Below are 18,944 nucleotides of genomic sequence, written 5' to 3'. Positions count from 1 at the left end.
GATGCGCTCTATGAGTTTAAATAAAGGAGCAGGAAGTGTAAGGTTATTTCATTCTTCACAAAGTTTATTCTCACTCGACCCCATTATGTTGTAGTAAAATTTTACTAAAATGTACACTGGATGTGAAGAAAACGCTTCTTTCAGTCTGAATTTAATAAACTCAAATTATAATCTTGTCTCTCTCTTTCCCCTTAGTGCATCCTTTCATGTCCATGCGCATAGTATCGTGATTTGATAATTTAGTCAATCACGTTTACATTGGAGGCAGCTTTGGTTGTAAAGTATCCCAGTCCTATTGAGATATCACGATTCTCTCATTTAATGGTTACTTGACATGACCAGATGTTCTATAGCAACATTCGTTCTGCGGATCGTTTCTAGCATTGAAAGATTCACCCCCATCTCCACAGAAATCACCCTCATTATCTCCACTACTCCCACCAGAGTAGCTCTTCCACATGGATCGGTACAGTACCCCCTCCGAAACCGCCATCGATGTTGTTATACAAGGATCGTAAACCAGCTCCTCCCTGAAGAAATCCTTTGCCACCTTTCCACCAAAGTGCTGTGAACTTCTGCCGTCGGAGTAGAAACCACCTATATCACCTCCTAAAACAATAATGAGAAAATAATAGGAGGGATATATCCAATGACTCTCTCCCTTCTTTTCAACATAGATAGACTGAAAAGGTGTATAGGATTTAGCTGAATTTCCATGGTTTAAGGTGTGCTTGAAAGTTTTTACCTAATTACAGCAAATTAAAACGAAGTATTTGAGAAGTAAGCTAACTCGAGAACGATTAGGAATAAAACTGAGACTGAAATACAACTGTATGTTGTCATAATAAGTTTGCTTAGCTTAATTACTACTATTAGCAATCTGTGTGTCTTGTCCGTCGCTTCCCCGCTGACTATGACTTGCACGTTGTGCTCGTACTAGCATCACATTCTCACATTCGTCTGAAAGTGACCGTTTCTATCCCTCCTCCGGCTCCTGCTATTATAAAAGGCACATTATCAGTTTCTCTCACTACGAAGGTGCCTCCGCCTCCTCCTGCTGAGTTACAGACGTTGTTGATTCCACCTCCATGGCCAACGAGAATGTGGATGATCTCACTTTCAGTTAAGGAGAAATTGCCGATCCTTCTTACACCTCTCCCTCGGTATTCACCATTGTTACTGGGTAATCCGTACCCTCCTGCTGCTCCTATTGCTTCTATTCTCTAGTCATCAGTGTACGGGACAATCCAACGTGGGATTCCGCCGGACAGTGTGACTTATCCGTCGTGATCCTGACCTGACTGTCGAAGTGACAACTCAGCAGTGAGACATCAATTTCTGATATGATGTTGCGAGGACGCGTTTTTGAGACGATCACTGGAGCGGCATATATTGATGCGCGTTTACGAGAATGTCATCGTGAAATGACATGCCAAGGCTTCAACTACGTCCTTACTCAAGACAAGAGTGAGCTGAGTAACCGCACCAAAGAAGCCATACCTAAAGATTTTGTGCCAAACTCTGAGAGATATTACTTCAGACGAGTTATCAACAGAGGTGAGTCCTTTGAAAGAAAAACTATTTACATGCAGGTTAAAGGGGATAGCTGGAGGAGGGAGTATTACAAGATAATTCGGTTTTGGTCAACTGAGTTATTAACGTAAATTGGCTTTAGATGCTCTTTATGGCGGTAAACTTGCCTTATTAACCACTCAGTTAATAATATCAAATTATTTACATGGTGAACTGTCTTGGATGGGAATAATGCTGCGCTCTTTTCTTACCTTTCAGTTCAACTTAGTTCAATTCAAAAGCAGCCAGCTGATTCGTATAAAGAGATCAACGCGAGTGAATGAGGACAAGTGGTCAGCAGCAAATACTGGCTGAGTGTTGTCATACCTGAAGTGCCTACACTGGCTCACTGTGACCTGAAGATCGAAGGTCGAAGATAACTGATAATGAAGTTTGGTTTTGAAGCTCATTTAAACCTGAAAAGAGCAGTGGCAACGATAGCTTTTATTGTATGATAAGAGTTAAAATGCAAGAGAACTACTCTTTATCGGGAGGAAGGAGTTGTGTCTCAGTTACTAGATCCGAAATCTCCCAGTTCCCACTCCATTCACGCTTTTATTATTTTTTCATTTTTTTTATTGCTCGAGAACAAAAAGTAATTTTTACTTTTCTAACGAGTTGTTATTTAGCTCGTGAATGATCAACTTTTCACTAGCCATTTTGAAAATATTTCATTTAACAAAACTATAGTTCCCAAAGTAAAAGGACACAGGAAAGTGCTCGTTACATTTATTTAATTAAGCTTGCTTCCGGAAGATCAGGGCGAAAAAAAGAGGGATTCATAAATTCTGTAAAAATCGCTGCTTGGAGAACAGGAAACAAGACAGCAATTTGTGGTTTATAGAGGTCTCACTTTATTCTTGTTCAACGAGTACTTGTTTAATTCTGGGTTAGTAATATAATTATTTAACAGAAGAAAACTTAGCGTCAAGTTTTGAGAGTCATTTTGTTCAGTTTAATGGGGCGTCCTAGGTCTAGTAACTGATATCGATCCGTTTAAACTGGTGTATTCGACTATTAAGCCTCAAGGCTTGATCACAAGTGGCGCCAACTGACAGTGATGCTCATTGGTTCAACCAGTTTAACTATAAGCATCCAGCAACCTCGGGCGAAGTGGGGGAAAGGGGGTGGGGGGTGGGGCTAGGGTTAGTGTGAGGGAGAGGTGGGAGGGGCAAGGAGGCCAAGTGTGTTATTCATTTGTCCAGTGCAAGCTAGATTATATGTTTTACTAGCAATCAAGCAAAATAGTGATTAATACCTCTAGAAGCGGTTATAGAACAGAGCAATCAGGACATCAATTTCGATGTCTCATTACCGCAACTCGTGAAAATAAAGGATAAAGTTGAAGGCAGAATTTCTTTACATCAAAAATGAAAAACTGCTGTGGAAATACTTTGCGCGATGTAACAAAGCGGAAGTATATCTGAGATCACATATGAATTGATGTACATAATCTTCAGCCAGAAAGGAAGTTTTCAAATGGAGATGGTAGAAGTCCTTTCCACTCTTGCTTGTGAAACATTTTAGAGCGCTTCAGCTAGCTCGTACATAAACTAATACTTTCGACTTTGGAAAGCTTCAAAAAGAAAATATTTGGTACATGAGTTATCTCGAACTTTTAAGTTTTGACTGTTTAGTCATTTAACACACCAGATGTTAATGAAATGATAGTCTTGACTCCCGAATGCCAAATGTGGGCATGAAAAACAAAACATGTCACTCATTGAATACGTTTTTATCAAGTCAGTTTATAAAAATATGGAATCGTTTTGACCAGAGTTAGTAGAAGGGAAAGACTCAGCTTATGCTTATACAAGACGAATCCATGTCGAGAGTTGATAGTTGAACCTTGTTGGGAGAAGTTCTATAACGATAATAATTATGATAAAAATATTTATGATGATGATGATAGTAACTTGAAATAGTGTAAAAACGAGAAACTTTCTGCAGCAGCTCCCTGTTTTTATCCATTTTTCGTTGTTTTAATCCCTGTTTTAGTAAATTTGTTTGCGCATTAATTTTTTAATTTTTTAATTATAGACTAGTGAGCAGCACTTCTGCGAACGGTAGTTGTAAAACTTCTTGTATTTTCCTACGCGATTCGTCTAACTGTTGTGGACTTCTTCAGGGATCCGGAGTTTTACAAGTATGACTAAACGCCTGTATTTATAAGCCAAAGTTACAGGGGCCGATCACCGTAAAGGCTTGGCCGGACTTACGAACAGGAACAGGCGAAGTTGTGAAAAATTTGTGAAAAATTTAACACGTGTAAGGCAAGGTGAGAAAAATATTTTGGGGGCCACGGTTTTAGATAAAACCGTGGCCCCCAAAATATCCGTAAACCAATCAAAATCTCTCTACTCCTGTCTAATATACAGATAGCTGTCGAAGACTCAAGTTTCTGAAACTAAGAGATGGATATGCATTGGTTGGCCATGCCTTTAAAAACATTTCATTGTCAGTCGGAATGCATATGTATAGTCACTGCAAAAATTGGTGTACTATGGAAGACAGGTGTAAATCGATCAATATGGGGCCCTCAGGAGAAAAAAATTAAGTTTTATGTCAATTAAGTGACTCGGACGACTTACAACACCCAAATGATCTGAAACCGATGGCAGGCTTTATATATGGGAGCACGGAAGTAAGAATTAAGTTTTATGTGTGTGTGTGTGTGTTTCGATGTTCACAACTAAATTACGAGAATGTTCTTGAAAGCATTGGTTTTTTAATCAGTTATGTTAAAAAAAAACAAGATAATTACTTTAGATATTTTGCTTAATTGATGTTCTTTTATGAGAATCCACCCATCTGTTTCAGCACTTATAGGTGAGATTTTCGGTTAATCGTTTGTTGATGGTATGAGGTGTGTAGAGGAATATTACTGGAAATATTTTTTTATTATCAATAGCAATAAAATCCCAGTTCTCGGTACTAACATTGAGCCAAATTGGAATGATTTCATGTGAATCCAAACATCTCATCAAACGCTAAAATATCATGAGATTATGTATGAATTGTTTCTAAAAGGCTTATTTCATAGGTTTGGTCCAAGACCCATTTCGTTCTAGTCAACCTTCTGTGCACCGACTTTCTGTACCGCTCCACATGGAAGGAGGAATTCGAAATTTTGGAGGGTAACTAAAGTCGTTTTGAGATCACAAGAAAACCGGGGTTCGTGTATATATTCAATCGTTTCTAAATCCTTATTTCCTCATGTCTAATCCCACTCAATCAACTCTACATTCACATACTATTATCTTTTACCAACTTATACATTTAGCATAATTTGCCAGATTTTGTCTCGGTCTCGAAAGCTAAGTAGCAAGTCACTCACTTCAAAGCGAGTCGAATGCGTTCCAAAGAATACGCCCAAATTGCACCGAGCGAATAAGACAAACAAAACAAAAAATGATTAAACCAGAAAGCAGTAAGAGAAGATAAAAACAAAAATAACCAACTCAGTAAATCCCACAAATCACTCACCTGATTCATATACAATGCGTCTTCTATCAATTTTGCAGTTGATGCCGCTTGCAAACTTATCTGTTTCGACGTGAAGGGGATTGATCCTAAAGAACATGTTGAAAAGGCCGAAATCAGGATAAAGTTCTCTCACATCGCCGGAAAGACCCTTAGTGATGATGAAATAGCCGCTTTCGGCCTCTACGACAAGAAATCAGGCAAGCTCATCACCAAATCTGCACTTCAAGGGGCAGATTCCAACTGGATCGTGTTCGCAATGGTCGAGACAGCTGTTGTGCAATGGTTTCAATCCAATGGCGCAATCCATGAGGTTCAGGTCAAAGTAGTGACAGCCTCAGCTAATAACACTGTTCCAAAGGCTCTGATCTGCAACGCAACGAGTGGGGACTCAGATGGAGTGTTCATGGTTATTTACACCGACGGAAGACAGCTTCAGGAGGCTGAGTATGCACCTTTCTTGAGGAGGTGAGTTTTGCTCTCTTCACATGTTTTCTTAAACACTAATTAACGCAAGGGAGAACCATCAGAAATCAACTGCCATGGAGAGGGGGATCAGAATACTACAGGAACCTAAGAGGCTAAACCAATATCCTTCTCCCCCTGGCGTTACATTATGAATATGCCCTACGATCATTGCACTGTCAACAACTTGAGTGTTTTATATTTCTTTTAGTCGCCCTCGTCGAGACATTAGGGAGTTTAAGCAACCACGACGAAAGGGACGACGACGACGACAAGTAATCGCGGAGGGTCTGGAACGAGGACGTCGTTTTTAGCAGGAAAATGAAACTTAACTAATGAAGTTGCTGAAGGACGACGACGTCTGAAATCTTGTTTATTCTCGCTTCGTCAGTTTTAGAAATGACATCGTTCATAGACTTCCAAAACCTTCTTCTTCTCACTCATGGATCAAATTTCCACATATATATCGAAAGTTCGAGAGTAGGTTATTCAATTTTTGAACATCAACAGTCCAAGGAATTATTAAGCTTTAGCTTTATTTACAATAATTTACGCATCGCAAAAGTTTAAAATATTAAATTTTACGCAAGTTATTTGAGATTTAAATTCAGTTCTAAGTGTTGCTGATATAAACAAACCTATTTTGCACAAGGTTTGTCTGATTTTCAACATGCCTTAGCCTGATATGTTCTACCTTTGATGCTCCTTCCTTTGGCGAGCAAACGACGTCAGTCTGTCAATTTAATCAATGCTAGCTAGCGATCGGCACAGATAGCAGTCGTCGCGCTTCACCCAAGAATACTATTTTTTTCCCGCGTGATTTAAGTCGGAATAATTTTTATGGCTGTAAATCTATATCAAACATTTTGAAAATAGATTCGGAAAACCTGACAGGTATTCAAGCTTATGTTAACACACCGATCTGAAGAATTCTTTGTTGTTTAAAGCGTCTCGATTGAAGAACAGCAACACGCAAAATTTTTAATTAGCAATAATCCGGCATTTCCATACACAGCTTTTGACCGAACGCAGAGGTGTATTACACTGCCATTTAAAATTTTTCATTCGATAAAAATGATAAACAGCACTCTTTCATAAAATATACTCTAATAAATTTAAACCTTACGTGGTCGCTTTCATCGCTTGACTTTACATCTGTTGTGCGGAGGAAGGACTATGAGTTGGTGGGTTTTCGAATTTTATTTGTTTAGAAAACTGAACAGGGTGGTTTAAATCAAACGAAGAAGCGAGTACAAACTCCAACCGGCCATAGACTGTCTAAAAACTGACAACAAACCTGCACCTTTTGATGAGAAAAACTGCTTTGAAGTTCGAAAGTTCACGACGACGTGAAACTAGTCCATCTCAAGTCGTCCACGAGAAGACGACGACGGAATTCTTGGTTCGCGGTTGCGCAGTGACGTTCTTGCTACTTCCGGTCGTCGTCCTCCGTTCGTCGTTGTGTTTGCTTAAGCTCCCTCTTGGGATGAACAAGACGTCTTCCCAGTCATCTGCCAATAACAATGATCTGTGCACCAGACGTGACTTGCACATAAACACCAAGCAGACTTTCGGGAGCTTCCTCATCGCTCCACTGTCATTTAATGCCTATAGCTGTATGGGAAAATGTGACTTGAATGCTGCTCCGGCCAGTTTCAGCAAGCATGCCATAGTTCGCTCCCTCGCCGCGGAGAGGATGGATGGGGTAGGCAAGGTAGCCCATCACTGCTGCGTTGCGACAAACTTCAGCACCGATATGCTGGGAATCATGTACTTTAAGAAAGATGGTCAAGTGATACTACGCCAATACCGAAACATGATCGCCACAGAATGTGGCTGCCGTTAACGTAGAACATACCCGTGCTTATCCCGTGGACAACTCGGGAGGATTTGGAACTGAAAAGTGGCCTTCGGAGAAGAACTAATTTATAGATGTAATAATCTCCCTGATGTTACTTTGAAAAGAGCAGCTATTTAGTGCTAGATAAAGCTCCTTTAGATTGAAAAGAAGGAAGAAAAAAATAATGTCAGTATGAATAAAAAAAGGAAATAGCAATAAAAATAAGCATGTTATGACGAGTCCAAAGGAAAAAAAACAACGCTTACGATAGACTTGAGACATAATTAAGAAGAGCGAAATAGAATTGATGACAACGGACCACAAATTGTCCGAATTTGTAGCTGAGGCCAGAATAGCTTTAGCTCTCTCGTTTTAAATCTTGTTATTAAATAAATAGCGTGTGTTTCACCATCAATGATTAAACTTGTTTTCTTTTATCAAGGGACATATTCGTATTTTCAAAAAAAGTCTCCAGAACGTAATGAGCCAATTGTTGGATGAATGCCTGTAAAAGTTAGCAGCAATAAGACTAAGTGCTATTTCGACGCTCTGACAATGAGCTCCATGCAAGATGAAACAATTACTATAGTTTGTACTCATTGAAAAGCTTCCTTCGAACACTGAAACACGGCACCCAACCAGAAATATGCGAGGTCAGGTCAAGACGTTTAAGAAAAAGTGTGGTACAACTCAACAATCACACCATCCTTCGTGTCCTTGTTATGCACCATCTATTTCTGAGAAAATGACTGAGTCGTTCGAACTGTAACCATACTCCCCGTTCACATAAAAAATAATTATTTTTTGCTTGAGGGGAGGGGGGTGTGGGGAAAGGAAGATTTGGAGGGATTACATGGTTTTGAATGCGAACGGAGCGGTGAAACAGTCGTTGTCAACAGATTATAAAGGAGGAATATGGAAGTTGACTGTCCATGAGGAACAAGCATTAGAATACTGCGGAGCCTTAGGAAGGAGGGGGGGGGGAAGGGAAATCATGTTAACTTTATTGTCTCACAACCTTAAATGATTCCCCCTTTCCTTCTCCCTTCCCCCTCCCCCCCTCCGAAAGAGCAATGACTGATGTAATAAGTGTTAAGTGCGGAAATAAAAGCTGCTCTCGAATGCACGCAACACTTACCTACACAAAACCCGCATCGGAAACGATGAAATTTTTGTAAACACCGAAGGATTTAATTAACCCTAATTCCCCCTTCCTGAGTTGCATGAATCATTCCTCCTACGATTTGCCACACAACTCTTATGATCTAAGTTTGAGAAAGTCGGTATTGTAGTAACTTATAACTTCCTAGCTAATATTTTCTTTGTTCTCGTCTCCTGTTTGCTTGATATTGCATGGATATTGTAAGGAGAAATTCTTTGTTCATCATGGCAGCTCAATGGCTAAATAAATAAGATGGGCACCTGTCGCGTGTGTTTGTAGCCCTGTTCTCCACAATAGTCAGGCTTTGAGTCGTTCAGTTTGTTTTAAAACACTCCCTGATAGAGTCCGTAAAATCAGCTTAAAACAGATCGGAACAACGAGTAAATTTAAGAAATCCAATTTTGGGTTATCGCGGTCTGTACCCTTATCGACAATAGTGTTCGTCATTACAGTGGTCAAAATGTTGTGCACTCACGAAGCGCAGCCGAGTGAGTCGGCAAAAAAATTTGACTACTGGGATGACAAATATCGTTGTCGATGAGGGTACAGACCACGCCAAACCACTGCTGATTTGTTTCTTTTTTACCACGATGTCAAATAAAACGATTCTATCAGTGCGTGACGCGCTGCGTGACCCCTTGACGCTAGCAGCGTTGTCTGTACTAGTTTATCGACAGCAGCCTGGGAATTAGCGAAAAGTAATGAGACCTTTATCCAGCAGGCAGTTTGGAAGAAAAAAAATTTCTAAGCTTCCATTAGTAATGTCCTGCTGAGTAAATGATTGTTACAGTTATTTTAACGTTAGACCTCAAGCCATTTTAAGAATTATGTATGCTGATAATTGTTAGCACATTCAGGAATTGTATAATTTATGTTTGTTTGATTTATGACGCACCATTAGCCTTTACATTCGATTTCGTTCCATTTGCAATCCTCTAATTAACATAATTTGAATTAGTATGTATAAAGAAAAATAATTCTATGACCAACACCTGATCTGCTTACGCAAAATTAAACTCTCCGTGGGAAACATTTGGTGCTATTTTTCAGGTAGCCTGGACCACATTTTGTTAAATTTCTAATAGCCGAGAATGTCTCAAAGTTTAAAAAACCAAAATGAATTTAAAATGTTGCAATATACACATTCTCAGCTTGTTCATCTCCATTCCCTTCTTACATATTGCTGCGATTAATTATTTATTACTCTTTCAGCTGTGTTAGCTTTTAGAGCCACTCATTTTCAATTCTCGTTAATGCGTAATTGTTGTAGTCTAGATAATTCGTCGTTGCGCGAAAATATATCAAATTTTAAAGGGATTCACCTCTACGAAAAGATCTTGGTCAAATTCCGTTCAGTGGAGCAAGGTTAGCGCTTTTAATTCTAAGATTTACTGCAGTGTCCGCATTGTTTTTAAATTTTCTTTATTTTCATTTCAAGTATAGCGCACCCTCTTTTTTCCTTTTGTTAGTCAAGTGTCGGAAAAATATTTTAACTTCGGAAAATGTTACGATTAAGCTATGGCTGCGCAGAAAAGTCTTCAGATTTTGCTGAGGCATTGCAAAAGTGTTTTTGATCATTGTTAGATTGAAAATATAACATGTAAACTAAGGTCCAATAATCGGTCTTAGTTACGTTTGTATGTGACACACAGATAAGGCGTGATGATAATATTTGAAACTTTATTTTTAAAGTAGACGACTAGCTATGTCGCCCTCTTCTTAAACAACCGTCTTGAACTGTCGGTAATGGTCGCTCAATTTGAAGCATAGATAATATATGAACGAATTGAGTTATCAAATTGGAATTTTGAGTTTTTAATTTGGAATCTTTGACTCGATAATTTGTGTATTTCTTTCGGTTGACCCAAACAACAATCATGTTCTCTGACACATTAATAGTACTCTACTAACCGTATAACATGACAGTTTACTGCGATGTTTTAATGAAAGAGGGAGAGGAAAGACAAAACAAAACAAAAGAAAATTAAAAAAAACAAAACAAAACAAAACAGAAAAAAGGAAATAATCTCAAGTGCGTCACTCTACGGTCGCGGGATTCACATCAATGTGAACCGCACGTCTTTATCCGTCGAGTCCCGAGAATGAATCGGATGACTCAAACCAAGGCCTGTATAATTTTCACTTTCATCCACAAACTGAATCCAAAAATTGTTTTAACACAATCGCAAACATAAAAACCAATGTTCGTAAAAAGAACGTCACTAGAACACAAATTCGTCTAAAAATAGCCACAACTAGAGCGTGCTTGTAGCCAGTTACAAGTAAGATATTTACATCCGTCAGAGCAACAATGCAGCATCTTCATTTTGATGACACTAAGTGCCTTATAAAAGTTAAAGTCATGCTCAAGTTACAGATGATTCTCTCTGATAAAAATGCATTTGAAAAGAGTAAAAAATTCAGGTTTCAAAAGGATTTGAGCCAAGTCTAACCTGCGGATGATAATTAACAACTAACCGCCGACGTGGAATTCGAAGTGGCTAATGGCGGATATTTGCTGAGCCACGAAAGGGGTGAGGTAAATAACCGCTAACCTCCGGCACTGAGATGAATAGTCGTTTCAATACACCAAAACAGTGAGATAATATAGCCCAAAACGATTATTTTTATCCATTTATCCTACAACGGTTCCAGTATTCTTGGGTGCAAATCCCGCGCGCTTTGCTCGGTGGTGAATAGTCGTTTCAGTATATACTAAAACAGTGAGATATATACACCACCAAAAATTAATTTGAGTGATTTCTTCGCTTGTCACGGATGCAAACCGGGACTCCATTTTTTCCCGTGTTGCTGGGAGGTAAATAGCAAAGAATATTCGGAGTTTGACTAGCCAATCAGAGCGTGCCTTCAACGCTAACCACTAATTTAGTATATACTAACAAAGGATATCAGCAGTTTGAGTAGCCAATCAGAGCCCACTTTCGACGCTATCCGCAGTTTTAGTATATACTGACAACTGATTGGTCTCCTTCGCAGCCGTGGGGGAGGGAGCGTTGCGTGACGAGCCGAAACAACAGTTGCGAAGGAGACTAACAACTGATGTATCTCAGTGGATTCCTCAGAGGGAACAAAGAAACCACAAAAGTTGTCATAATTTTAAGCTCCGTTTAAGTCCTTACTTGAAGTTAATTCTTGCTTCTTTAGCCGTGTTGTCAACAGGATGTGAAATGAGATACTGACAGACTGCTTTAAAGATATGCATTCCCTTACCATACCTTTTATTATCAACATTGTTATCATTATCATAATTGTTATCATTATCAGCATTGTTTGTTTTCCCTGGGAATATATGAAAATCATATATGAAAATCATATATGTGAACTGCGGGTTTAGAAATGAATATCTAAGCCATCTTCGCAGCAATCAACAATACTTGAAGAGTAGTCAAAATAGGGCACAAAAATATCAGGCCAAGACGGGATTTTGAACCCACTATCTCTGCGATACCGTTGCAGTGCTCTACCGAATGAGCTAACAAGCAAACTGGGAGTTGGTAATCATGATGTTTCGTAATAAACCCGTGAAGTGATGAATAAATGACTGTGAAAATATAAAAATCATATGCGTGAGAAGTGTTCATTACTGCGAAGATCGCTTTGATATTTCTTTGGTAACCCGCTGTTCACATATATATCATTTTGTTTGCTCCTATCCATATACACAGTCAGTTTCGACTAGAATTTAGCAGGTGATATGTCGGGGAAACATCTTCCTTTAAATTACTTATATCTGTTTTGTAATGGAAAAAAACTGTACCACTTGATTTTAGAGTGGTCTACAAACTTTGCAATAAATTTCCGAATAAGATCGAATTTCCAATAAATTTCCGAATAAGATCCTATTTCTTGAAGTCAAAACGTGGCAACATTTCCTCCTCGACCTTTCTTTCGTGGTGAGAAAATGTGAAGATTCAACATTGCAAGTAGACAATTTGAAAGATCCTAGAATATTTTTCGTTGTTTTCGGCGTTCACAGCATCGTCTTGGAATTCGTCCCCCGTGGTGCCATTTCTCAGGACAAGAAGATATTTCAGTTTTCTATGGGTTTATCAGCACAACAAACGATAGCCGTTTCAGCCAATCAAAGCACACATTCTTATTAATACTAATAAGTACCAGGGACTTAGATGCACTTTGGCTACGGTGGCAATAGAAAAGCGGCGAAACAAGAGACTATTGATGAGCAGAAAATAATAGCCCCGCATGCGACTTTCTTCGATCACGTTTCGATGTTAAGCATAACGTTGCCTGCATAAGATATACTATGCAAGAGCCGTTGGAGCTTGTAAACAAGGCATGGATAATGTAGGTTCCTCTTTCCAGTCGATAATTCTTTAGACGTCGCCGTCTTGACTACTTATATTTTGTAACTTATTGTCTAAGAGAAACCGACGTGTAATTATTGGCTAAAATGAAAGGAGCTTGCTCACGCAGAGCAGTCGAGATTTCAGTTTATTTCTGTTTACGTGAGAAGAAGTGGTTTCTTCGGCACCCCGATAATCCGATCTTATGCCGCTACCTAAGGTACTTAGCTTCAGTTTCACGTAATTCTAACGGTACCATTTTCAAAGTAAGGGTTTATTATATTCCTTCTCTACTTTCTATTCTTCTCTAAATATGGCCGGAAAACTTTGCACAGCTTTAATAGGTAAACCGTTAACGGTACGATTTTATTATTTCCTTCTCTTCTTTTTATTCTTCTCTGAATATGGAACACTTTGCACAGCTCCAAGTAGCAAACCACTAACATTATCATCTTTAAAGGAGAAAGACTTGCCCAGTTGGTCCAAGGATGACTCTTCTCGTCGTAACTTTGTTCGTTGTCCACCTGCTGCCTGCAACAACCGCTAATCAATGTGAACAAGAATATTCCATTTTCGGCATGATGTTAACAAGACACATTTATAAGACGATGAAGATTTCTAGCCCATTGGAGTGTCATCAAGCTTGTAAGGATGACAAGAGCTGTCAGAGCCTCAACTATGTTTTCGGTGAAGGTGGCTGTGAGTTAAATGACCGCACAAATAATGCTAGACCTGAGGATTTTGTGCCAGATTCATCCCGGTATTATCTTACACGATACAAGAATAGGGGTGAGGTTTGTTTGTTTGTTTTTTATACATACTATAAAAATGTAGCCAATGAAATACGAAGATATATAGATCCGTCGGCATATTTTATGGTATTATACGATGCCATTATGCCAGCAAGGCGCTAGATTAGGAGACCGGACCCATGTGAGCATCTTTGTACCGCAAAGCAGCTCAATAGAAAGGCCTGTTACATAATTTTCCAAACAATACATCATGTGTACTTTTTTCTCTCCCAGTTCTTTTTCTTCAGGCACTTTCTTTGGGAGGGCCTCAATGGGTTAATCGCTTTTACGGTTAACGGTTAAGATTTTTGCCTTTTTACGGCTAATGGTCAATTTCTTATCGTTGTGCTTAAAAGGAAAAAAATACGGTTGACTTTATGTACGACATACACGGCTAAAATTTGTTAGTTTTTTCGCCGCTTTGCGGCTTCTAGACCCTCCTACCAGTTTCCTTCATAATTCTTATCCCTTCTATGTTTTTGCAGTCCCTCTCGGATCCATACCTGAGCTTCCTGCGGAGACATGTAAAGAAATCAAATTGAGTGAAGGTCACGCAATCAGTGGCAAATATTGGTTTAATTCTATTGTATCTGGAAAATGCGTTCTTGCTCAGTGTGATATGGAGACAGAAGGCAAGTTGAGCAGGACACAACACCTAAAAAAAAAATTACAATTTTATCATGTCACTTGTCGTGTCTATTGTCTTACCCGCGCATAGATTTACTTTTGAAGAGCGCCACGTTGGTACATTTTCTATAAGAGAGATTAAGCAGTGACCACGTGACCTTGTTTTTCCCGCCAGGTTTTCACGTTTGCTGTGTACGTAAGGTTTTCCTCCTTATTCTCTCACAGAGTGGAAGTTAATTTCCGGAAAAAGGCTACAAAAACTATTCATTGTAAGTCCAGGGCGCCTTCAAATCCACCATAACGTGAAGTTACGCGAGGCTATAGCAGCAAGGTTCACGCTATTTTACGCGGAACGTGAAGGGGCATGCTAAATCGGTGCTAAATCTCTCTGTTCAGAAATTCGGCTGCGTGTGACTTTTAGAAATATATCGGGACCTCTGAAATATTAATGCTACGTATTAATTATTAATTTTTATGGGACAGTTTAGCTGAGCGCGAACTGAAGTTTGGGAAGAAGATAAGGTTTTTCAACGTACGTGTTTACGGCGAAGTTCGATAAGGCTCTCAGAGAACTTCTAAGTTCAATCAGTTGTGTTATTGTAATATACTTAGAGGTCTGAGAGGTAAATACTGAGGATATCTTTACATCGCTATATGCTATTATACAATGTTGTCGAGTTACACTGCTATCAACAGAAACCTCTCCTTTAAGGCATCTCTGTTGCATGAGCTATTGAAAAAAAAAATGCTGCCATTACTTTTGCATCTGTCTCGAAGTCTCAGAGGCGCTCCTTGTATATAAATATAAAAATGCTTCATAGTGAGAGAGTACTCTCTTAACTTCCCAATACAACATGGAAAGTCTGCATGCCTGTAATGTATTTGCAAATTGCCTCATCAGATGTTGACGAGTGCAGCGCTGACGTGCATATTTGTGGCTCTAATGCAAACTGCACAAACACCAACGGTTCATATCACTGTTCCTGTTATTCTGGCTTCACTAAAAGTGGAAAAAAATGTGTTGGTAAGGACAATATGTACAGATTACTTTCGAACTTAATTTCATTTTTGTGTGTGGCACACAGACGAGGCTTACCTGCTACAGAGCACCGCTGATTTTAGAGGCAGTGCCCCTCGTGCAAGTTGACTTAATATCCTTCTCTCGATCTTCATCTACCTTTCTGCTTTCTTTAACGTACCACCACTCTCTCTGTCGAGTTCCTCTCTAGGCCATAGTGTTCCATCCGAGGATGACTATTGACAGGGCTGATATGTTCCTCAAATGTGCCCATTTCCATCTCTTTTGCTATAATTTTCGAATCAGTTCTTCACGTATATGAGTTTCATTATCTGGTTTCTCTTTTGCATATCATTTTAAAGGGGCAACATGCAATCTTGAAATATGAGGTTGATAATCAAGTACTGTAACAAACCCATGCTATATCTCCTATAAGGGTAGTTTTGAACTCTATTCAAGAGGGTAATAACTTTTACCTCCCAGCAATTTTGGCTTATGCGTGATCCCCAGGGGCATATATATTTAAAGAAAGCTGGACACTAATTTGACTTATCTGTCATGGCAAAGAACAGTTTTGTTATCCATATAGATTGCTGGTATCATAGAAATGGCAAAAAATGATTGAATGTTTTTAAAATTTAAGCGAACATTCAAAGAGGAAGATTCGACCGATTAAATCTTCCATGTTCCTAGAGATTTTTCTCTTCAAGCAAATAAATATCTTACATCAATTCCCAAGGAAATTCGTTTTTATCCTTTACAGAGAAAAGTTTATCTGCCGATCAGACATTTTAAAACCAGTTTGACCTTTGTCCCTTTGTTTTGCACAAAGGAGATGATAAAAAGTCTTAACTTAGAGAAAAATGCTATGAAATGTACAGTATAAACACTCAAGTAACTTTTTTATATTTCACAGATATTGATGAATGCGCAGTTGGCGTTCACAGTTGTCTCGGGGGAACAGCTACGTGCACAAACACTATTGGATCTTACAACTGTTCTTGTAACCATGGTTATGTAGGGGACGGAAGGACAAGTTGCTACATACAGTCGGCTGGTCAGTTGCCTTTTTTTTCTTACAAGTAATGAGAAGAGATACCACTTAAATGGAAATACCGCGTCCTGGTTAGCTCAATTGGTAGAGCGCCGGACTGTTGTGCGGGAGACCGAGGGTTCAAGCCCCGGCCTGACCAATACTCAGGGTCTTAAAATAACTGAGGAGAGTCTCTACCTTTCTATGATATCAAGAAATGGATAGATATTCTTGTCTTCTCGGATAAAGACGAATAGACTGTAGGCCCCGTCTCCTGCAGGGTTAGGGGTAGGAGACGTTAATTTCCCACGCACGAGATAACTGTGTGGTGGATGTCCTCCCCTGGACTGGGATGGGTGGGTTTACTGGGCCTGTAGTAATTGGCACAAGCGGTTGCGGTGTCCTTGCCTATCGGCGAATCTAACAAATTAATAAATTAAGTTAAATAGCTAAAGAGTATTTAAAGAAAAGTCAATAAGAATACAAGACTGATAAAAAAGGAAAGGAAAGGGAAAAAATGAGCCCAAACGATAATTAGGTAGCGTTAGTGTAACTGTTTTGTCTGTTTTCTTTCTCAGAATGCCAAAATCCAGCAAGCCTTACCGATGCTAACAGGAAAGAAACGTACACTGGAGTTATTTTATGCGACAGTTCACTCGGTCCAAATTGGTTTCGTTTCCAGGGAGCAGCTGGAAATAAAATGGCTACCACATGTGTTCCAACCAGCCGCTGTGGAACTCATGCCACTGGCTGGTTAAACGGGGCCCATCCTACGGTGAGCGAGGGTATAGTCACAAGGCAGGTCTGTTTTCATTGGTCAGGAGGATGTTGTAATTGGTCCATCAACATCCAAGTAAGGAATTGCAGTGGATATTTTGTGTATTACATCAGCGGCACGCCTCCAGTGCATCCGTGTCACTTGCGATATTGTGGTACTGATTAGAGAAAGAAATACTGAGACCGTTTAGCTTGTAGAGCGAGTAAAATAGATTTGCCACAAATCCTCTTCTGATTTCATCCTGAAGCAATTTGCTTATCACTCTGAAGCGAAGGAAGTCCTGATTAGTAATAATCTTTTTTGAAGTCCCAGCCATTTTTTTTTTTTTATGGAGAGGTTAGAGTGTACAATTTGTTTGAGATCAATAAGCCAAAACAGTGGAGAAACTATTTATCAGCAGCTAATTTTTGAAATAAAATAATGAGAGGTACAAATCAAAATTACGACTAAGAGAGTCTCAATGAGATTAAAAGCTAAAAATTTAGCTGTTAGGCGTCAAAGTTCACAAATTCTAACTCCTAGTCGTACAAGATGGGTTAAATGTAAAACTACTTCTGGCAACCGCAAAGGAAAGAATTTAACCGTAAACCTTAAAATGGTGATCACTCCATAGAGACCAATGACTAAGGTGTAAATTTGAAAACGTTTTCCTACGTGTAAAAGTAAATAGACGTCCGAAATCATTCTTCTTTTCTTTTTAACTCGGTTGTTGAAAAGTATACTTTCGTCGATGATCGTTTAAAAGGAAGGCATCAATGCCAATCCATGTTTCATTTTTTAATCACAAATCAGTTTTACTATATAAATAGCCACAGCAGTTGTACCAGCCTCATCGTATGATTTGCATACTTAATGTACTGTTTCTTTTTAAGCGAAGAAAAGTCGAATAAAAAAGAGTCAGTAAAACTGTGAAAACTATATTCTTTTGTAAACCGAACATGGTCGCCCATTGAAGAACCTGAACCTTGTTTGGCAGTTAATATCTGTGTTGGGTTGAAAGGCCTAGGCAATGTTGTTATTGCTGAAGAATGGAACCCAATGTTCCCTCCACCGCCTATATTTTAAACATATCATTCAGTAATTTAATCTCCTGTGATTAAGGTATTATGTTCTCCCAGATAAAATGTGATCTGAATCTAAAATTTTTACAAGCTCAGGGCTAAGAAAAGAGTTCACTAAATCTAGATTAGAACTTACAATGAAATAAATTTTATTTGATCTGCGAATGAAAATGAAGCAAATTGATCCTCACCGGTGAAAGACAATTTTAGCGATGCATAAAAAAAGCCTACCAGGATCATTTCATCCACAGGAAAAATGAAATTTATTTCACGCCTTTCAGTGTAAATGGTTATAAAGATTTTACGGAAAGAAGAACTTAACACATTAAAATTTTCATCACTCTCAGCGTGAGGCTTGTTGCACCCATCTTAATCGAGAAAAAGAAATTGAACTTTTCGCTTTAACCATTTTTACTTGATATAAGTTGTTATCATGCGTGATTCTGTATATGAAAGAATAAATCACAGACATTCTAGCCCCTATACGGAAATAGAACTGAATGGAGTCCAATTCGACCCGTAATCATATGAGTGATTAACAAAATCGGATGAACGCGAAACGGTAGTCTAGTCTGCTAATCGTTCCTTTGATGACAGGACAGAATTGGACGACGCGAAGTCCTGTTACCAATTAATCTAAACTACGACGAACTCTGAGAAGGAAACTAGACATCGGTTATACGTTTTTATGAAATAACAACAGTCAACTCCGCAAAATGGGCGACAGCAGCGCGCGCACATGACGCGTATTGTCCACTTACACAGGCATGAAGTGCCAACTGTCCTATG

The 18,944-nt window shown here is 39.0% G+C and overlaps 2 protein-coding genes across 3 annotated transcripts; both read left to right on the top strand.

Moving 5' to 3' along the window:
- The first annotated feature begins 1,343 nt into the window (after positions 1 to 1,343).
- Positions 1,344 to 7,383, top strand: LOC148737213 (protein DVR-1 homolog). Its single transcript, XM_088749278.1, has 4 exons — positions 1,344 to 1,557; positions 5,061 to 5,523; positions 5,732 to 5,748; positions 7,002 to 7,383. The coding sequence occupies exons 1-4, from the start codon at positions 1,344 to 1,346 to the stop codon at positions 7,364 to 7,366; spliced, it is 1,059 nt and encodes a 352-aa protein (XP_088605404.1). The 3' UTR covers positions 7,367 to 7,383.
- Positions 7,384 to 9,789: 2,406 nt separating this feature from the next.
- LOC148737212 (uromodulin-like) lies at positions 9,790 to 18,009 on the top strand. 2 transcript variants are annotated; one of them, XM_088749043.1, is made up of 6 exons: positions 9,790 to 9,887; positions 13,308 to 13,636; positions 14,124 to 14,270; positions 15,167 to 15,289; positions 16,200 to 16,340; positions 16,895 to 18,009. In XM_088749043.1, the coding sequence occupies exons 2-6, from the start codon at positions 13,336 to 13,338 to the stop codon at positions 17,257 to 17,259; spliced, it is 1,077 nt and encodes a 358-aa protein (XP_088605169.1). In that variant the 5' UTR covers positions 9,790 to 9,887; positions 13,308 to 13,335; the 3' UTR covers positions 17,260 to 18,009. The 2 variants fall into 2 exon arrangements, with proteins under 2 accessions (XP_088605169.1, XP_088605170.1); XM_088749044.1 differs by lacking the exon at positions 9,790 to 9,887 and having other exon boundaries at positions 13,085 to 13,636.
- Positions 18,010 to 18,944: the final 935 nt, after the last annotated feature.

This window comes from Stylophora pistillata, chromosome 2, assembly GCF_964205215.1.
Source record: "Stylophora pistillata chromosome 2, jaStyPist1.2, whole genome shotgun sequence".
Classification (NCBI taxonomy): Eukaryota; Metazoa; Cnidaria; class Anthozoa; order Scleractinia; family Pocilloporidae; genus Stylophora; species Stylophora pistillata.
The sequence above is the reverse complement of the archived record's forward strand: the minus strand, read 5'-3'. Positions and strand labels throughout refer to the sequence as shown.

Bases quoted from the DNA above. Each gene is read 5' to 3' on its own strand.
- LOC148737213 (XM_088749278.1), top strand. From the start codon at position 1,344: ATGATGTTGCGAGGACGCGTTTTTGAGACGATCACTGGAGCGGCATAT. The intron at 1,558-5,060 runs GTGAGTCCTTTG...AATCACTCACCT, and splicing joins CAGACGAGTTATCAACAGAG to GATTCATATACAATGCGTCT.
- LOC148737212 (XM_088749043.1), top strand. From the start codon at position 13,336: ATGACTCTTCTCGTCGTAACTTTGTTCGTTGTCCACCTGCTGCCTGCA. The intron at 14,271-15,166 runs GCAAGTTGAGCA...TTGCCTCATCAG, and splicing joins GTGTGATATGGAGACAGAAG to ATGTTGACGAGTGCAGCGCT. The intron at 16,341-16,894 runs GTCAGTTGCCTT...TTTCTTTCTCAG, and splicing joins TTGCTACATACAGTCGGCTG to AATGCCAAAATCCAGCAAGC.